The 16,972-nt window shown below is 50.0% G+C and overlaps 4 protein-coding genes across 4 annotated transcripts; 2 read left to right on the top strand and 2 right to left on the bottom strand.

The window, feature by feature from the left end:
- The first annotated feature begins 2,793 nt into the window (after positions 1-2,793).
- DACRYDRAFT_19402 (uncharacterized protein) lies at positions 2,794-4,581 on the top strand. The gene is made up of 8 exons (XM_040771492.1): positions 2,794-2,970; positions 3,022-3,158; positions 3,210-3,300; positions 3,348-3,454; positions 3,506-3,581; positions 3,639-3,734; positions 3,789-4,153; positions 4,203-4,581. The coding sequence occupies exons 1-8, from the start codon at positions 2,839-2,841 to the stop codon at positions 4,456-4,458; spliced, it is 1,260 nt and encodes a 419-aa protein (XP_040632991.1). The 5' UTR covers positions 2,794-2,838; the 3' UTR covers positions 4,459-4,581.
- A 101-nt stretch (positions 4,582-4,682) lies between these two features.
- On the bottom strand, positions 4,683-5,582 carry DACRYDRAFT_112874 (uncharacterized protein; the record flags this gene model as incomplete). The annotated part of the gene is made up of 5 exons (XM_040769527.1): positions 4,683-4,866; positions 4,914-5,066; positions 5,119-5,290; positions 5,346-5,394; positions 5,443-5,582. The coding sequence occupies 5 exons, from the start codon at positions 5,580-5,582 to the stop codon at positions 4,739-4,741; spliced, it is 642 nt and encodes a 213-aa protein (XP_040632990.1). The 3' UTR covers positions 4,683-4,738.
- A 677-nt stretch (positions 5,583-6,259) lies between these two features.
- On the top strand, positions 6,260-7,112 carry DACRYDRAFT_112873 (haloalkanoic acid dehalogenase; the record flags this gene model as incomplete). Its single annotated transcript, XM_040769526.1, has 2 exons — positions 6,260-6,340; positions 6,393-7,112. 2 exons carry the CDS (start codon positions 6,260-6,262, stop codon positions 7,062-7,064), a joined length of 753 nt encoding a protein of 250 aa, XP_040632989.1. The 3' UTR covers positions 7,065-7,112.
- On the bottom strand, positions 7,093-16,824 carry DACRYDRAFT_97695 (uncharacterized protein). Its single transcript, XM_040777476.1, has 10 exons — positions 15,263-16,824; positions 11,360-15,204; positions 10,619-11,310; positions 10,424-10,569; positions 10,007-10,374; positions 9,540-9,962; positions 8,054-9,488; positions 7,921-8,004; positions 7,372-7,872; positions 7,093-7,316 (listed from the first exon to the last, which is right to left on the bottom strand). The coding sequence occupies exons 1-10, from the start codon at positions 16,751-16,753 to the stop codon at positions 7,209-7,211; spliced, it is 9,093 nt and encodes a 3,030-aa protein (XP_040632988.1). The 5' UTR covers positions 16,754-16,824; the 3' UTR covers positions 7,093-7,208.
- Positions 16,825-16,972: the final 148 nt, after the last annotated feature.

Here is a 16,972-nt window from a genome sequence, read left to right as displayed (position 1 = left end):
GCATGTCTAGAAGGGGGGGTGATGTCAGGGCACCAGCTCATTGCTTGGTCAAGAGACATGACTAAGCCTTTATGACATGGAAGTAGCTGGTATACCTTGGCATGTGCTGGAACCTGCTGGAAGGATTGGATGGTCAGGTGACCTGCTGTGCATGGCTGTGCATGACCTCATATGACCTCATCCTTGGTCATATGACCTGATCACCTGACTAGGCTGAGTAAGCAAGATGTTCTAGCAGGTTCCACCACAGAGGTATAAATATAAGGCCTACTCTGCCTGGGACTGTCTCTTCAGACTTGGTCTCTTAGGATCATCCACAGGTACCTATACTGTAGATAGGTCTTAGTCATCAGGTCTACTCCACTTCCTTGTTGCCTGCTTAGACTCTTGGCACTCTTAGGTGAGCAGACTTAGTCAGCCTGTGTTGCCCTAACAGTCTGTCAGTCTGGAAACAAGTGAGTATATGGGACTACCACAAAAAAGAGTGCTGCATGCCTTGGAGAAGAGGATGAGGGTGAAGGTCTGAGCGATGCTCTCTTCACATGCTCATGCCTCCTGCTCCTCTCTCTTGCATGCCTCAGCTGCCTGCAGCTTTGACAGTTGAAAGGCACTGTAATCTTCCATCATCTGGTGCCCAATTCTTGCTGGGCCATGAAACACCTGAGTAGAAGGTGGCTCATGCTTGCCAGCCTGCCTTGTGTCCTCAAATTCCCACAATGGTTCATCTTCTTCCTTCTCCCATTCACCAGCTCTCCCTCTGTCACCATGCTGACTCCTGCCTCTCTCATTACCCTGCTTGATGGTTCCTCACTCTTTCCCTGCATGATAGTTGCAATTGAGTGACTGGCCCCATTGCTTGCACATATTGGCGTCTCGACAGCACTGTGAGCACCACTCCTTCTCACAAGCCAGTGCTGCATGCCCAGACCCGCAGGCAATGCAGTGCCTGTATTGCTGACCTGCCTTGTCACTTGCAATTCGAGCTCACTTATGTGGCCATTCATCTCTTGGTGGACTTGAACTCCAGGGTGGGAGCACATTGTTCAGAAGTTCACGGAGAGTGTCATGATCATCAGGGTGGAGTTTTTTGGCAATAAACTGCATCTGATCCTCCTTTGCAGCATGTCTATAGCACTAAAGTAATGTAATAGTGAGCTTCAAAATGGAGAAGTGCAATGAAAAGGAACTTACCAGAGCCATGAGCCATCCATAGTCATCCTTGTCCTTGTTGAGCTTCTTTGTGTTCCGAAAGATGCACATGACACACACACTACCACAGTGTAAGCAATACACTTGCTTTGGGATTCAAATCTTCTGTGATGGGTCATCAATGCGTGCATTCATCATAGCCATGACATCTTCTATTCTGATTGCAAGAGGGGGAGAGTCAACATCATCATCAATGTTGAACAAGGAGAGTAGCTGGGCTACAGTGCCTTCGGGGGTGTATGATCTGCCACCAAAGGTGCAGATGCCAATGGATCCTAGTTGAAGGCAGAGGAGTTGAAGGCAGGAGAGTTGGAGATGTCTCAAGACTGTACTGTGGTGGTGGGAACAAACAAAAGGTAGAAGTGGTACACTGCATGAAAAGTGAAAATTGAGGGACTCAACACTGTCTTTAGTGGTAAAAATGGAGCCCAAATCTTCCTTAACCCTTGATGAAGATCATTGATGGTGGAACAATGTTGATCATTGCAAACACCATCCTGCCCAGTCTGAAGCAAGTACAAGGATGATGTCAATGTTTGCCCTATACCCAGCTGCATTGTTGGTAAAGCAAAAATGACATTAGGGGGACTAGGACAGTCCATCAGAGTAGCTTAAACTGTCCAAGAGTGCACAACACAGCCCTAAGCAATGATAGCAAGCCATTATTGAAGTAAAGCAGGATGCAGGAGGACATGGGGTTTAACAGTTCAACATTATCAGTATTAAATAGCTATAGTGTTGTCAGCCAGCAATTACAACACAGGTCAGGGTCAAATGCCCGGTTATTCAACTATCTATATTGTGCCTATGCACCTATGCACTGCATCAAAACTGTCATGAAACTGGAAAGCCCTCGGAATTGCCGCACTGAGCCATGTGTGGCCACATCAGGGTCCCAATTGGGCAGAGGTCGAGTGTTGACATTAATAAGCTGTTGATTATTTGAGTGAAAAGTAATAATACAGTCCAATGTTCCAATGCAGACAGGGACTCCATATGTGTGGGCAAATTGTTGATTATTACATTGAAAAGTAGCAAGATATTTTGATGTCATTACAAAAAGGGGAAGGACCCCGCACCGAGGGGTGCCGCGCTGTTCAGGAGTTCACTGTGCAGAGATCCCATTCTAAGTGGGTGAAACACCGCGCAACTCGATCATGTGAGCCGCGCCCCCTGCGCGGCTCACGTGATTCACCTGTGCTCTCAGTATTGCTTGATTTGATGAAGTTTTCAAGATTTTATTGAAACAAAAGAAAACAGACCAGTGGACACCAATGTTATTGTTCTGTCTACTAAACTACTTTCCAAGCAATATTGAACAGTGAGTGAGAATTGTGTGTTGACTGGCCAGGTAGCCCAGCACAGTCCTGCGTGGCAGCCAACTCGGCTGCGCGCGGCAGACGCGGCAAAATATCCCTACCCTGCTTGGATGTGGATGGGAGGTCATCCTCACCGACCATCATCGCCCTCGACTTCTTACGCCCCGTTCTCATTATCAAATATCAGCCAGATTAGTACGACGCATATCGTCATTCCTATTTCCGGGTGATTATCGGCCAGTTTTCACATTGTTTGTCAATTCGTCTGGAGAAGCTCGCCACTGCCACTCTCCCAACCTCCCGAACGACAATGAAGTTCACTACATATCTCTCGCTATTGGCAACGGCTGCGTCCCAACAGGACACAACAGGGCTAATTCAACTATTGCGGATGGACACAAATGAGTCTAAGGAGCTGATCAGAGATGTGGTTAATCCCTCAGTGCGTCCTTCTCGTCCTCGTGTCTCACCCCCCCCCTGATGTCGACTGCAGAGATCAGCTCTGCTAGGCTTCAAAGGGACTTGTGAAGCGCCATGGGATGAAATTGCCATCACACATTTGCAAGTTATCACTAAGGTCGCTGCAAGGGAGCATGTAAACGCATATAAGGAGCAAGCCAAAATGATATCGTCCGTAATGCCCATCCTCTCTTGTTCACCAGCGCCTAAAGAACCGAACAGTGAAATGCTCCGGTGGTTCCAAAGCCAGACGTCGTGGTTTTTAGAAGTATTGTATCGGGTTCTAGATGACTTACGGGAACTGGCAGCTCGCGTGCGTTTGCTCATGTTCTGCTCTTGCACCCCTGACAAAGCGTGCAGGCGGATGAAGAGATAATTGAGAAGGGCGATCCGTCTAAACAAGCAGACTCGCTGGAGGATGCTGCTCGCGTTATCGGAAACTGCTTCTCGGCTTGCATGACGGACCGGTATGTATTTTGTGTGCTTCTTCCTGCCTAATACATAACCACAAACTTCAGTCTAAATCAGCCAGACGTCTCAAGAAAAAAGGGTGTTTACTACATAGCAGGGTTGGCTGTGAAATGTTATTTCCGGGTTCGTGCATTAAAACCTCTGATAGATTTTTTTGGCCTTACCCATTGTTCGTCTCAGATAAATAAGACAAATTTGGCGAAGAATATCATCCGAGCAATTGATGCCAATGCAGACACACTGCCGGCTTTTGAAACCTACCCTCGATCTCATCAAGTACGTAAAGCGGCTACTATGAACAAGCGCCAAAATGTCTGATTCTTTTCGCAGGTGACATGGCGATATTACCTTGCGTTGCTCGATTTCCTTCAAGAGGAGTATGACAAAGCTGAGCGCGGCTTCGTATTCGTATTCTACAATTGTCCCAAGCGAGCGAAGCGGAATAAGGAACTCGCGCTCACCTACCTCATCCCCATACGACTGCTGAAAGGCATTCTTCCTTCCCGCAGGCTTCTTAATCGATTCCCCAAACTTCAAGAGTTGTACAAGCCATTCACAAGTGCTATAAGAAAAGGCGATATTGAAGCATTTGACACGAGACTCGCCTTGGCAGAACTCAGACTTGTAGAGGCGGGCGTGTATCTTACCGTGGAACGGGCACGAGAAGTTTGTTTGAGCCGACTCTTCCGGAAGATGTGAGCCGATGGTATTTTCTCCGTGAAAAGAGCTAATATATGCGCACAGTTGGATCGCCCTTTCAAGTCCGGAACCTGTATCTCGAATACCAATATCGTCATTTCGGACTGCACTCAAAATCAGCGGTCTCGACATCTCTCAGGAGGAGGTCGAGTGCCTTCTGGCCAATATGATCTACAAAAGCTATATTCGGGGCTATCTCAGCCACGGACACGGGCTCCTCATCCTCAGCAAAGTCGCGCCGTTCCCATCACTCCTGATACGAACAGACCCAGAACCGTTCGAGAAGATGACAAAACATTGATTGGTTTTCAGGTGGGCTCCCCAGTCATCAGTATCTCTCTGGAATTTAGACCGGCGCGATGCCATCCACGATTGTTTCTTGTAGCCTGATATGTTGGCACGAATGAATCACATGTACCATGTATGCATAGGGAAGCATCATTATGGACAGATATTGGCTACGTTGTTCTGCGCCATTGTGCCATCCAGTGATTTGGCTGGTATGAAGAAATGGAAGATATCCCTCTATGGAAGGAGCATGGGTAAGAGACATGTTGGTATGCTGTCGAGCTTCTAATCTTTCAGACATAGGGAAGACTTCCCACCTGTCCGCTGTACTTCTTCCTCTTCTTCTTATCTTCGGTCACGGTACGAACGGGAGCTCCGGGAACGTCGCGATCGACGGATGTGACGAGCCATTTGGACGCGCCTTAAGCGTAGTGTCAGTCATGCACGAGGCTTAAGTGAAGAGCATACCGATGGAGACAGGGACATTACGACGTGCAGCAGGGATAGCCCTGCAGGAATCGGGGATAATTGTAGTATAGATCGGATCAGGATACGGGTGGACGAAGGTAGAGCTGTAATCATCATCGAACCAGGACGCCTCGATCCACTTCTGACGCCAACCTACACAATGGGTCAGTATATTCAGAAATGCATGCAGGGTCGGGATACTTGCCAGATCGCTGAACATCGCGATCGGTATTATAGGTAGAGTAGAAGATGGTCGAGACATGCTTTTCCCACCCCCTTCGACAGTTTTTCAAAAACGCACCCCAGCGGTGCTCTCCGAGGATACTATTGTAGAATCCATCTTTTTCGCGTGCGACGCTGACTAGAATCATGTCGTTCTGGGATAGATACGTGTCATAAACGATACGTGAGCTCCGCAAGACGTAGACTTACGCGGGGCATCCAGTAGATGTAGAAGAGCGAGTCTTTCTTGATGATCTGGCTGATCTTCATGTGAGACTTCTGTTCACACGCAAATATATCACCTTACGCCAACCACTGAGCCAGGATTACCTCGGCGCCACCGTGTACCTCAAAATCGATTGGCTGCACTTCAGGATAAGGAAGTTTCACGCAAAGGATGCGCGGCTCCTCGGACGAGGGCGGGGGTGTATCGGAACGTTTGACCATATCAACGGCAAGCTGTAAGCAGTAGAGTAGTCTTTCTCGTGTGGAGAAGTTGCCAGAGGAAGGAGAAAGAGAGACGTCCGTGCAGCAAGCAGAGGAAAAGACGCGGTTGTAATGCGGCCTGCCAAGTGGTGGAGTACTACCTTGCGCCGTCCCACCAGCCAGCCGCGTCCGCTTTATGAGAAATTAATGACCGAATATATTCTCGACTCTTATAGGGGATCCTCCTCGAATTAAAACCGGAACATCCTTTGGTAACTAAGGTGCCATGCTGCGGTCATTGAAGGCTTGTATGCATCCACAAGTTCAATCTCTGACATGAGCAGTCTTTCGACATTTCATCCATATCCATGTCTCCAGCAGCCAATGTAAGACCATCTTCTATCACGCTGGTTCCTACGCGCAAGGCCCGAGTTTGTCGCTGCAGCGTGACTGAAAGTATCAGAAGGGTTGCCAGCGCCTGATCTGATCCTCACGCCTTCCCAGTTTCCCGGGCCGTTGCCTAAAAAGGATTTACCTTACGTAAATGTGATGTGTAATCCGAAGTGCACGCGTGAAACGCGTCACGGTGGCTCAATGGACTTTGAAGATATATGAACAACGCCTGTGGTTGTGATTGTCTTACAATCGAGTCGATCCAACACCAAGACCCCAACGAGCTACTCTGTCGATCGTGTAGGATGTCTCAGAAGGAAACCCCTACAACCAAGAAGTTGACCGACTTCAAGCTTCTTTGCTTCGACTGCTATGGAACCTTGATTGTGCACAGTTTCCCCATCAAAAGGCGAGAATACCACTGATATTGTCCTCTAGGACTGGGAGACGGGTATTTATAATGCCTTGGAACCGCTGCTACAGCGTACCCCGGAGTCTAGGGCATGGTCTAAAAAACAGGCTCTTGAGACCTTCTGTCTCGTCGAAGCAGCGATTCAGGAGAAGGATCCTGCATTGCGCTATACAGATGTTCTCGCAGAGACATACAAAGAGCTCGCGAAAGACAACTTCGGTTATCATCCCTCACAAAACGAAGCAGACATTTTTGCCGCCAGCACTGCCCGGTGGTATCCTTTGCCCGACACGGTCGATGCCCTCGCCGAACTCAGCAAGCATTACAAACTTCTCGTGTTGTCTAATACCGATCGCGTCATCTTTGATCAATCACGTCGTTTGCTTGAACATGGTTTCACATTTGATGAGGCACTTCTCGCAGAAGATCTGGGTCATTACAAGCCTGATCTTCGTAACTTTGAGGATATGCTCAAAGTCGCGAAAAACAAATTCGGCATAGAGAAGGATGAGGTGCTTGTCACCGCTCAAAGTTTATTCCATGATCACGTACCCGCAAACAAGCTCGGGCTCGCCAGCGCCTGGATCGCTCGGAGGGATGCGTTTATTGGACACGCGGGTCCGGAGGCGAAATACGACTGGAAGTTCGACAGCATGGGCGACATGGCGGCCACTGTGAAAGCTGGAGCATCTCAGTGAATATAGAAAGATGAATTACGTGTTTATTACTGAAGAAATCCACATGCCGACAGTCAAATGCAATAGTGATACAGTGCGTTGATCACGGACGTGAAGCCCTATAATACTGATGGAGATAAAAGAAGCATAAAGTTCTAGAAAAAATCAATTGATATTAGAAACAGTACGTCGCCGAACTGATGGTCTTCGGCCCTGAGGCATATCCAGTGATATTCTCCGGTCAAATTCGTCGACTTCCTCTTCTTCTTCAGGCTAAATGATATGGGTTTAGTAACTGTATCTTGTTGGGGGACAGACAATCACGCACAAAAGTCACGCTTGGGGAGCTTGTATCTGAACCAAGAGGATCTGGCGAGACCGATCTGAAGTGTTCCTCCTTGTCATCTTCAATCCAGCGCTCAATAGTCCCACCATCATTCTGGTGTTCTCGCCTTCCCTCGTTATCCGAGTTCGTGCTAGCGGATTGGATTATAGACAACGAGCTGGATCTCGAAGATGCGGGCAAGGTGGGCGGAAGGCTCGAAGGCAGACGAGGTTCTGGTTGGCCAGATGCCTTGCCCTTTCCTCTCTTCTGCAGGGCATGCCATAACTTGCTCGCACGGCTCTTCTTCCCATTTAGGGAATCAATACTTTGATGGCTGTCAATAGACGACTGCGACTTCCTGCTAGCTTCACTGTTCTGTCGTGATTGCTGGAGAAGATGCTGTGGTCGCCGCGATTTGGTGACAACCTCCTTGAAAAGAGCCCCCTTCTGCTGCCAAGCGGCCTTTATGACGTCCCTCCTAAGTTGTTGCACCACATCCTCGAACTGCAAAACGTAAGAGCTCTCTTCAAAGGAGGGAATTAAGGTACTCACGCTCCACGTCTGATTGTGATACTGGAAGGAGGGAACTTGGAAACGGAAGTCATACAGGTCCGTGATACTCTTCGTCTTCTCGCTCTGTTTGACGATGTATCAGCGGTGATTCATCCTCCAACACAATACAGACCTTGTAACTCAGGACTAGGACAGAGCTTGCGACATTGATCTCCAAGAATGTACGATTCTGCGCTGCTCGAGTGCGCATCTCAAGAGCATCTCGGTTTTCTGTGGGCGATGAGGCGCTCAACAAAGCTTCTGACGAGGATACGTGCTTTAGGCTCTTGGGATGAGGGCCTGACCCAGCTCGTGTGACATCCTGGAATGAGGATGGCCGATTCAGTATCACCCTGGGTTTCTGAAGCTTTCCCACTTCATCCGTTGATCTCTCCACTTCTTGCGGTCCAGATGAGTGGCGCTTGCTTAAAGGGAATACCGACGATCGTGGAGTAGAGGCGGAAGTACCAGAGCCGTTTGAGCGTGCGACCGGCCTATCAGGCCCTTCAATTTCCTTCCGGCGCGCGCTCCGCGCAAAAATGTAGTCCATAATTTGGCGACCAACTTTTCTCTCGATCTGAAGACGAATTGGATGGAAATGCAACTCGAAGGATCGTATAATGGAGATCCCAGACACAGGTGCTAGCGTGCTCCAGGAAGCTCGGACAAACTTCCCTGACCTCACCATAGGATGTGTTGCCGGTCGCTCATACTTGCACAGAATCTCCGGAAACAGTGCTTCCGGCGTACTATTCAGCGCTAGCAGATCGTCCAGCTCAAGAGTGCTGTCTGCAGAACCGTCCTTCCTGTTCAACCACGAAAACACGATGCCTTTGACAGAGAGCTTTGCCAGGAGAGCATGCCTCGGATCCAGCATCATCCAGGAAATATCTGACACATAGGTCTCCACCCGTACGGCAGAGCTGTCGCCTTCCACCGTTCGACCTCCAGCCTTGTCTTGCTTCAGCTTGATTGCCTCGAATATGAAGCTCAACTCTTCCGCTAAGTTCTGCATTTCGGCACGAATAGCCAGTTGCTCCTGCATTGCACCCTCGTGGGGCGGCTTCAATATATTTGCATTTTCCACTTCGGCCAAGTAGCGCATCCTTCTTTGCAGGCCCGATACGACGTCAGCGGCAGAATCGAGGTCGGTGAAATCATAGCTGTACAGGAAGGTTTTCAGCTTTTGCGATCGAGCCTTCTGTGCCGGATCCCGGTATAGCAGCAGATCGGTTGCAACGTTGTAGACCGCGGTAAAGTTGCGGGCATCAGCCGAGACAGAGAACGAAGGTATGCCGATTACTAAACGATCCATGTTGAGCTTCAGATGTTCGTTTCTGCGTGACAGATTGTCCACTGAAGCTGTTCGCATATTCTTTCGAAGTCTGAGCTGGTTGAACTTATCGTAGTGCAGTTTCGCGTCGGTGTACGGGACCAACCGCTCGAAGTCACGTGTCTCACTTCGGAGATCGAGCAAAACCTCCAGAGGCACAAATACGTGTGATGTTGCCAGAACTTGATCCCGCGCAGGATAAAATGCTTGTAATCCGCTCAAAGAGAAGTAGTTTCTGGCCTGATATCAGCGGGATAGCGCTTTGCATAAGTTTTGAAGGCCTTACCGCTGCATAATTGGGCCGTTGATAGGATCATCGAGATGCTCCCGGTCAAGGACAGTGAAGTTCCGAATATACACAGAGCGAATGGCAACAACGGTAATAGAGTCTGCATTGAGATCGCTTCGAAGCACAACCTGCGGCTTGATCAATCGTGCAATGTGGCTCTTTCGAATCAGCACATCATCCAGCCAGCCGGTATGGGGATCTTCGAAAATGTCATCGGTATGATGTGGCCGCCACCTCGGGGAGTCATCAGATGCTCTACCGTCGTGTGTGAAAAGCCGGAACAGGCCTTGGGCAGCTCCCTGTACACGGCCGGTCTGTGAACTTGTGCCTAACGCGGGCTGCGATGATGCTCTGAATTCATCCGCTTCCGGGGGGATGTCATTGACAGGCTTGGCATGGTCACGGATGAATTTGATCGCTCTATACCATGTCAGCATATCTTACTGATATTACCGAATTCTCACCTCTCCGTCATGTGATATTCAAGTCCACGATGTGCACGTGAGCTGTAGTAATAGTCCAATAAGACCTGCAGATCTTCGTCAAGAGCTGGACTCTCAAGGGGAATGTCAGAAATCAGTACATTACGGGTATCATTATTTAGGAATATAGTGGGAAAGTGAGCCTCATAGACATTGTCAAAGTTCTTCCAATCTTGTGACGTGCTGGCCCCGTTGTTTGTGTCCGAGTTGCTTGGAACAAATGCGCCTTGTTCAAAGAAGGAATGATTAATCCCGCCATCTGCGCCTGCCTGTTGCTCAGCACTCTTCAGTCGAGTGATGTACTCCCTCAATAATCGTATTTTCATGAGCAAGTCCGCCTCTCGATCCATCTATAATACAGAATAAGCCATGAGAAGCGGGAGGAAGACGCACACTCACCAGCGATGAACCTGGCTTGTCGATAGAGTCGTCATTGATCTGATGTACGCGCTTGGACTCTCGCTTGGTTCTGAGCAATTCCTCCAATTCTGATTCTAACTCCGCCACCCTCTTGGATGTCAGGCTAATCTGGACCTGATACGCATCTGCTCAAGAAATCAGAACAAGCGACGTCGCCTCAATAGAGTATCGCACCATCCGCCTGACCAGCTAAACATATGTGTGTGTCCTCGTCTCCAAACTTCGTCACTTCCATACCTGAGTTTGACGAATGATCAGAACTCCGCCGATTGAGTCGACGTGCGTTTGCTCGTTTTGAAAAGCTGAAGCGAGGACAGGTTCCGATACGAAGCAAGCGGATCTTGGGTTTATGGTCGGAAGGCGACCAATCGACATCCACAAAGTCATCTAGATCAAACCATCCCGGCTCTACCTCATCACAGACAAAGCTGAAATGACTTTCAGCTTCGGCTGAGTCATCATCGTCAATCCCATCCACAACGGTCGTCTTCTCCGGCTCTGAAAAGACGGCCGCCATTGTGCGCATCTCCACGTTTGTCAAGGTTACGTCGGCAGCACAGAAACGCTTGCGAACCCTGCGCTTCGTCGTCTGCAGTTTTTCATGAAATATGACAACTTCCTGCAAGCGCTGGTGTAGATCGGCTTGAAACTGTTCGACCATCGCTTTGATGCCGACTGCCCCAGTCTCGCCTCTGACCCATTGAGACCTGGAGTCTTGCCTGTAGTTATGTGAGATCACTAGCGGAGAAAGCGACACTCGATATTTGATCGTAGCGAGGTGTTTTCCGAACTTCTTTGATGGGGGCTTGATTGAGGGAAATAGTTTGCCTTGTCGGATGGGAACGGACATGGTCCCGTCGAACAAGCTAACATGGATATTAGATTTACTATGCAAACGGGCGGACTGTCGCTTACCGCCACCATGAGAAGAAATGTGCAAATCCTTTTGGCGTGAGGTGCGCACTGTTGTATCCTGAAAGCCCTGCACCGTTAGTGCGAGCTGAGGTACCCTGCATTGTGGCGTTTCTAGTCGGCGACGTGATGGACAGGCCCATATGAATGAAATCGCTTCTAAAACCAGCATAAGAATCTGGCCAACCGCCTTCGGGCTTTTCGCCTTGGGGAGGGGCACGGAGATGGACCGTCCAATGAGGTCGGAAGTAAAAAAACCGACACTGCCTATGGAAGATCGATCCTTTGCATTTGTCGCACTCCTCCGTGCGGCAGGTCCGTTCAAGCTTGAACCCAATGCCCCATCGCACTCCATTTGTGAATTTCGCGCATACTTTGCGAAACCTTTTTGGATGGTCCTCGCTCATCGGCATGTTAGGTGTTTCTGGAGGTGGTTGATCTTGAATGTCTAAATGAGTGAGGTTTGGTATCACCAGTGACATGCGGTCGCTCGAGACTTGGATGAGTTCTTGGTCTTGCTCGCTGTAGCCGATGGATATACTGGGCGATCCTTGCCAGCAGAGGGCAAACCCAGCGCCGACATCAGACACATGGTAGGGATCTCGTGACCCTTTGATATGAAAGTGAACCCCACTCCTAGCAAAGTCTAATTTGATTCGCCAATGAAAGACGAGACGCAGCTTATCCCAAAACCCTAACGTGGGTGAGGGATCTTTGGGTGGACTCGTAATCGAGTCGAGCATGCGCATCACGTCGTGAATAGCAGGGTTATAGGACACACCCCATGCGAACTCAGTCACGGCAGAGGTGCGGATGTACACTTGGGGTTCTGCAAGCGTCTTGATGGGCATGCATGTCTTCGGCATAGAGAACCATAGACCCGGGGTACCATCTAGACCGGTGTCCGCAGGAACGACTTCAGTCTTGATGAAGGTGATGCAAGATGGCGGGCCGACTTGTTCAGCAATTACGAAATTCGATGTCAAAGACCATCGTGGCTCGCCTTTGTTCCCCTTACTTGGCACGTGAAACAGCGGCAAAGGGTAGTCCCGTAGTGTTATGCGGGCATCCTCCATATCCCATCGCACACTCATAGGTATTAGCAAGGTATATTCTGTGTCCAATGGTATTCCTCTTCCCACGTCTTGCAAGAATTGTGGCAGTTGCTCGAGGGGAAAAGAGGGCTTTGCAAGAGATAGGTCGAGTCCGTTGAAAATTATTCGAAGGAGGGGTGCAGCTTTATCGGGCGTATGGACCGAAATCGGGAGCGAGAATGGACCAAAGTGGTATGGAGTTCCATGGATTGACTTGTACACACCATCTTCCTTCCGATCCCGTTCAGCCTTGGTATATTTGTGTCTTTTGATCCACGCCTGAGAGTTATAGAGCAACAAACGGTTATATGCTTCCTCGACTGAGACACTATGCTGGCCAGAAAACGTGTAGCCGACAGTAGATGCCGCTGTGGACGCTCGACTTCCAGGCCTCTCCTCAAAAAAGCCATTGACCGCCTGAACTTTGGCTTCGAAAGCAAGTTCACGCTCCATTCGCGCCAACTGTTCCTTGTGTCCGGTCCTCCAGATCAAATTCAGACGAGACTCAAATGGTGCGTCCACCGCCTCCATAGTCAGTGTGTCGATATGGATGCGGATATCAGGGACCTGTCGAGGTGCCTTAGCTGTGGGTATTGGGGGTTCATGGAATGTGCCAGCTCTCATGCAGCGCAAGAGATGCCCGATGGCTTTGATGCTAATCGTGATGCCCTGAGTGAGCTCATAGACGACATATCTGTAGGGAATATGAATTCGAGCCCCTTTCCCCGAGACATCGAACATCCTAGGGCGAGACTGTGAGGCGGCTGTGATGGACAGGTTCCAATCCCGGAGCCGAAGAAATTCTTCCCATTTTCCTTCTAGTTCTGGGCTGGGAACCCAAGCATACAGACTCGCCCATCTCACTGCTGTTATGCCTTCTTTCCATTCGGAAGCGAGACGCCCCAGTCGGAAGTACAACCGATCTTTCGAATGCAGATGACAAGCCATATCAACGACTTCTATGTTTGCTCGGAAGGATATTTCCAGCTTGCCAGAAGCCATTCGTCTTGCTTTCGGCTCTTTCTCCGGCCTATTGTGTCGTCGCACAGGTACATTTTTCCACGCGAGAAGAAGGCAGAAGACGTGGAGCAGCTTGGCGTGTATTGATAACATGGGCCCCTCGACCATAACGTCGCAGGATTCGTCATGTGGATGCGTTGCTGAGCTCGTTGTACGCTGTTTACGAAGTAGAACTCGTATTGTCAACCTTGGTGACGAACAAATGACAGCATCTTTAAGCTTCGGGTACGCATTCGCGGGAACCTTGGAGGTCCTGTACAGAGGCGAATCTTTTTCGGCGTTGACAACGGGTCTCAAGCTGGTATCCCACAACGAGATCCCACTAAGAGCTGCGAATTCATCGGGATAGTTTACATCGTTGGCTACGGCGGCCGCCTGTGCAGCTAAATCTTCTTGAAGGGACAGCTGTTGTCGACTGTGGGTAAGACCGAGCTGCTTCTTTGTGCGAGTAGTGTGGCGGAGGGTCTGGTAGAAGCAGTACTGCAACACGAGACCGCTACGAAGAATCACACCTCGAGATATGTTGATATTTTCAGAGATAGTCGGATCTTCCCCTGCCACAAGCACCGTAATATAGCCAATGGAGCTGTAGAAACAGACGCCGATAGGGAGTTTATCGAGGAGCGAGCCGCCCGACAGCCGTGGAATCGTGCTGGGCGTTGGTCGGTGTCGATCCATCGCACCACGCAGCGCATCTACCACAGATGGTTTCCAGATATCGATAGCTATGTAGTCGACAGCGATTCGTATATCTGACATGGTCGACGAGATGTCCAGACTGCTTGTATACTTTGACGGGGCGAGTGATGTAGAGCCCAACGTGTGTCCAACGACACCGAGCTCAAAAGCCCCTATGGAAAAAATTTCGCCCTCAATCTGCAGCGGCTCCTTCACATTGTCCGTTTTGCTGTGGCAGAGCTGCACTGTGAACGGTGCAATGGCGGAGTCAACTGTGAAGTCGTATCTGAGGGAGTACAACTCTTCACGGTCCAACCTCCGTGGATCTTCCCCGCAGTAGGCTTTACCTGGCTGGTACAGGCCTGCTCTGGTACAAAGATCGACGTATGCCGACTGCGCGTTGAACGACAGGCCTGAGTTACGTAAGCTGATAAATAGACGCCGGTCCAGGTCATTCCCTTCTTCATGGGGTGATATGCCAAGATGCACTCCAAAGGTCCGAACTTCGAGTCCTAGAACAACGCAGGGCAAGTTATGTAGATCTGATCTTGGGGATAAAGGTCGCGGAGGCTTGGCGGGATTCAATAGCCGCATGGTTCGTTGCAGAGTGTCGAGTTCGTCGTAGACATTAACGCTTTCCACCACTGTCGTGCATATTACGAAAGATGCGTTCTCGTCCTGTGCAAAGAGTGATTCTTCCGCACGCTGTCCAGGTACTGCAGTTGTCAAAAGGTCGAATGCAACACCTCGGATGTCTATCAGACTTGTCGGACCGTCCAGAATACCGAAGGTGGATACGCGGTCGACGGCAAATGACTCCGCATTTACGGAAAACGCGAAGGCACTGAAATCGGAGCCATCTCCTCGATTGCCTTTCTTCCCCAGCCATTCACGGTGGTCGCTCCGGGTAGGATCGCTCATCTCCAGATGTGTTTGGAGTTCTGATATCTTCAGGGACATCGTCATGTTGTCACCGTGTGTCGAGTCTTCTAGATCGAACGCCATGTCCACGGTCTGTAGGTGAACATGTACGTAATCAAGTAATTGGGATATTCGCTACGCATAGAAATCAGCATTCAGCACAAATAATCGGGAAACACGTCAATGAACTGACCCAGGCAATTGGTCTAGCCTTGGGTTTCGTGACCTTCGCTCGTTTCCTTGCACTCTGTGCAAGGCTTCGTAAACGCCTTGATATGCTGCCTCCAGGGGTTATTGGAGTCCTGAAACCAGTGGACCAGTTCGGCATCTGGCCATCTTCTGAGTCAGTCGGAGACAGTTCTGGCGAGAGAGCTGGGGAAAAGGTATCATCTCGCTGCTGCCCAATCTCGTCTGAGTCCTTTTTGAGGGCATTTCCAACTCGACGTAACGCTCCAACAGACATGTATGCAGGCGGCACATTGACATCGATGCTGATGCTGCCTTCTCCGATGATGCCTCTACGTGGCTCGAGAGTCATTGACATAACAACGGTCGCCTCTTCATGGGTGATAAACAAGAGGTTTGGCGGAAAGAGCAGGCACAGGGGTGTATTCGCAATGGCGGGACCATTTCGAGGCGTTGGGGGAATAGATGCGCTTGATGGACTTGAAGGACTAGACACGGGCTTGGGAAAAAATCCAGTAGCAGTCGATGTGCTCATGTCGGAGAATGACTGGGTGGTAGACGTGAACGGAGTCGGTGTAGCAGTAGGTATTGGTGTTAAGGAAGATGATCTCTCAACAGAGCTCTCTTCACTATCTCCACAGAAGGCCTTGACGTTCCGCACCGAAACCTTCAGTCGTGCGAGTCCCTTCGCGTTACCCCAAGCACGATTCCACAGCCTCGCCATCCCACTCTGCATCCTCGCTGTTAGCCTGCTCGCCCCGCTGGCAGCGGCGGCTGACCCTTGATCGCATTCTAGGTCGTCGATGGGCACATCCTCCATCTGCTGTAGCTCCACAAGAGTGTTGACCTTGACATCTGAGATAGTGACGCCCGCTCCATTTAGCTCTTCGATAGTGATGGTACATAGGTCCATCTCGAACTGCACGAGTTGGGTGACGCTCGGGAGAGCACGAAAGAGGGTTCGTAGGGTTTGCGTAAGCAGGACGCGAAAGAACGGTCGCAAAAAGCGGTCGATCGATTGAATGTAAGATATTGGGAGAACCCATGAAAGAATTGCAAGTGGTGGCGCATATTCTTCATCGGCATCAAGAAGCTTGACGAGGCTCACTGGGGCAGAAACCTGTTCCTTGTCCGCGATATTCTGGAATTCTGGGTGCTCTGTCGGTACCGCCTCAGTCAAAAAACGTGGTATGTTTGGCTTGCTTCTGTTCAGTGTTCGTCTGCGTTTGAGTACTTGCAAGTCGAACTTCTCGACTTGTATCGAGATCCAGCTCGTGCGCTCAGCGCTCGGTCTGTGTAGCCCAAAGCCAATGCGTTCCACCGAGAGACGAAACGCACCGCCGTCCCATCTCAGACCGCGAACTGATCGGGGAGAGACAGACGAGACTTGGAGCTGGGGGAAGATGCCTCGTAGGATGATGGGGGAGCCATATCGGACGACGAGAATGAGTAGGGTGGTAATTAGGATGACGATGCCAGCAGTGATGACGGTACTCATGTTAGTTAATCGTTGAATTGATCGCCGGGAGAGTTGAATTATACAAGTCAACAGGGCTCTGCAGTCATGACAAACAGTCGCGATCGTTGAGTATTGAGGCGGGTTTGGATGGTGTGGCTCTGAAGCACGAAACCCTGGCTAGAGAATGATGTCCTTGATCTATAGCCACGCGGCTCACACGTGACTGATTAACCTTGAAACAATTCGGTCAGGGTATTA

This window comes from Dacryopinax primogenitus (assembly GCF_000292625.1).
Source record: "Dacryopinax primogenitus strain DJM-731 SS1 chromosome Unknown DACRYscaffold_1, whole genome shotgun sequence".
NCBI lineage: Eukaryota > Fungi > Basidiomycota > Dacrymycetes > Dacrymycetales > Dacrymycetaceae > Dacryopinax > Dacryopinax primogenitus.
The sequence above is the reverse complement of the archived record's forward strand: the minus strand, read 5'-3'. Positions and strand labels throughout refer to the sequence as shown.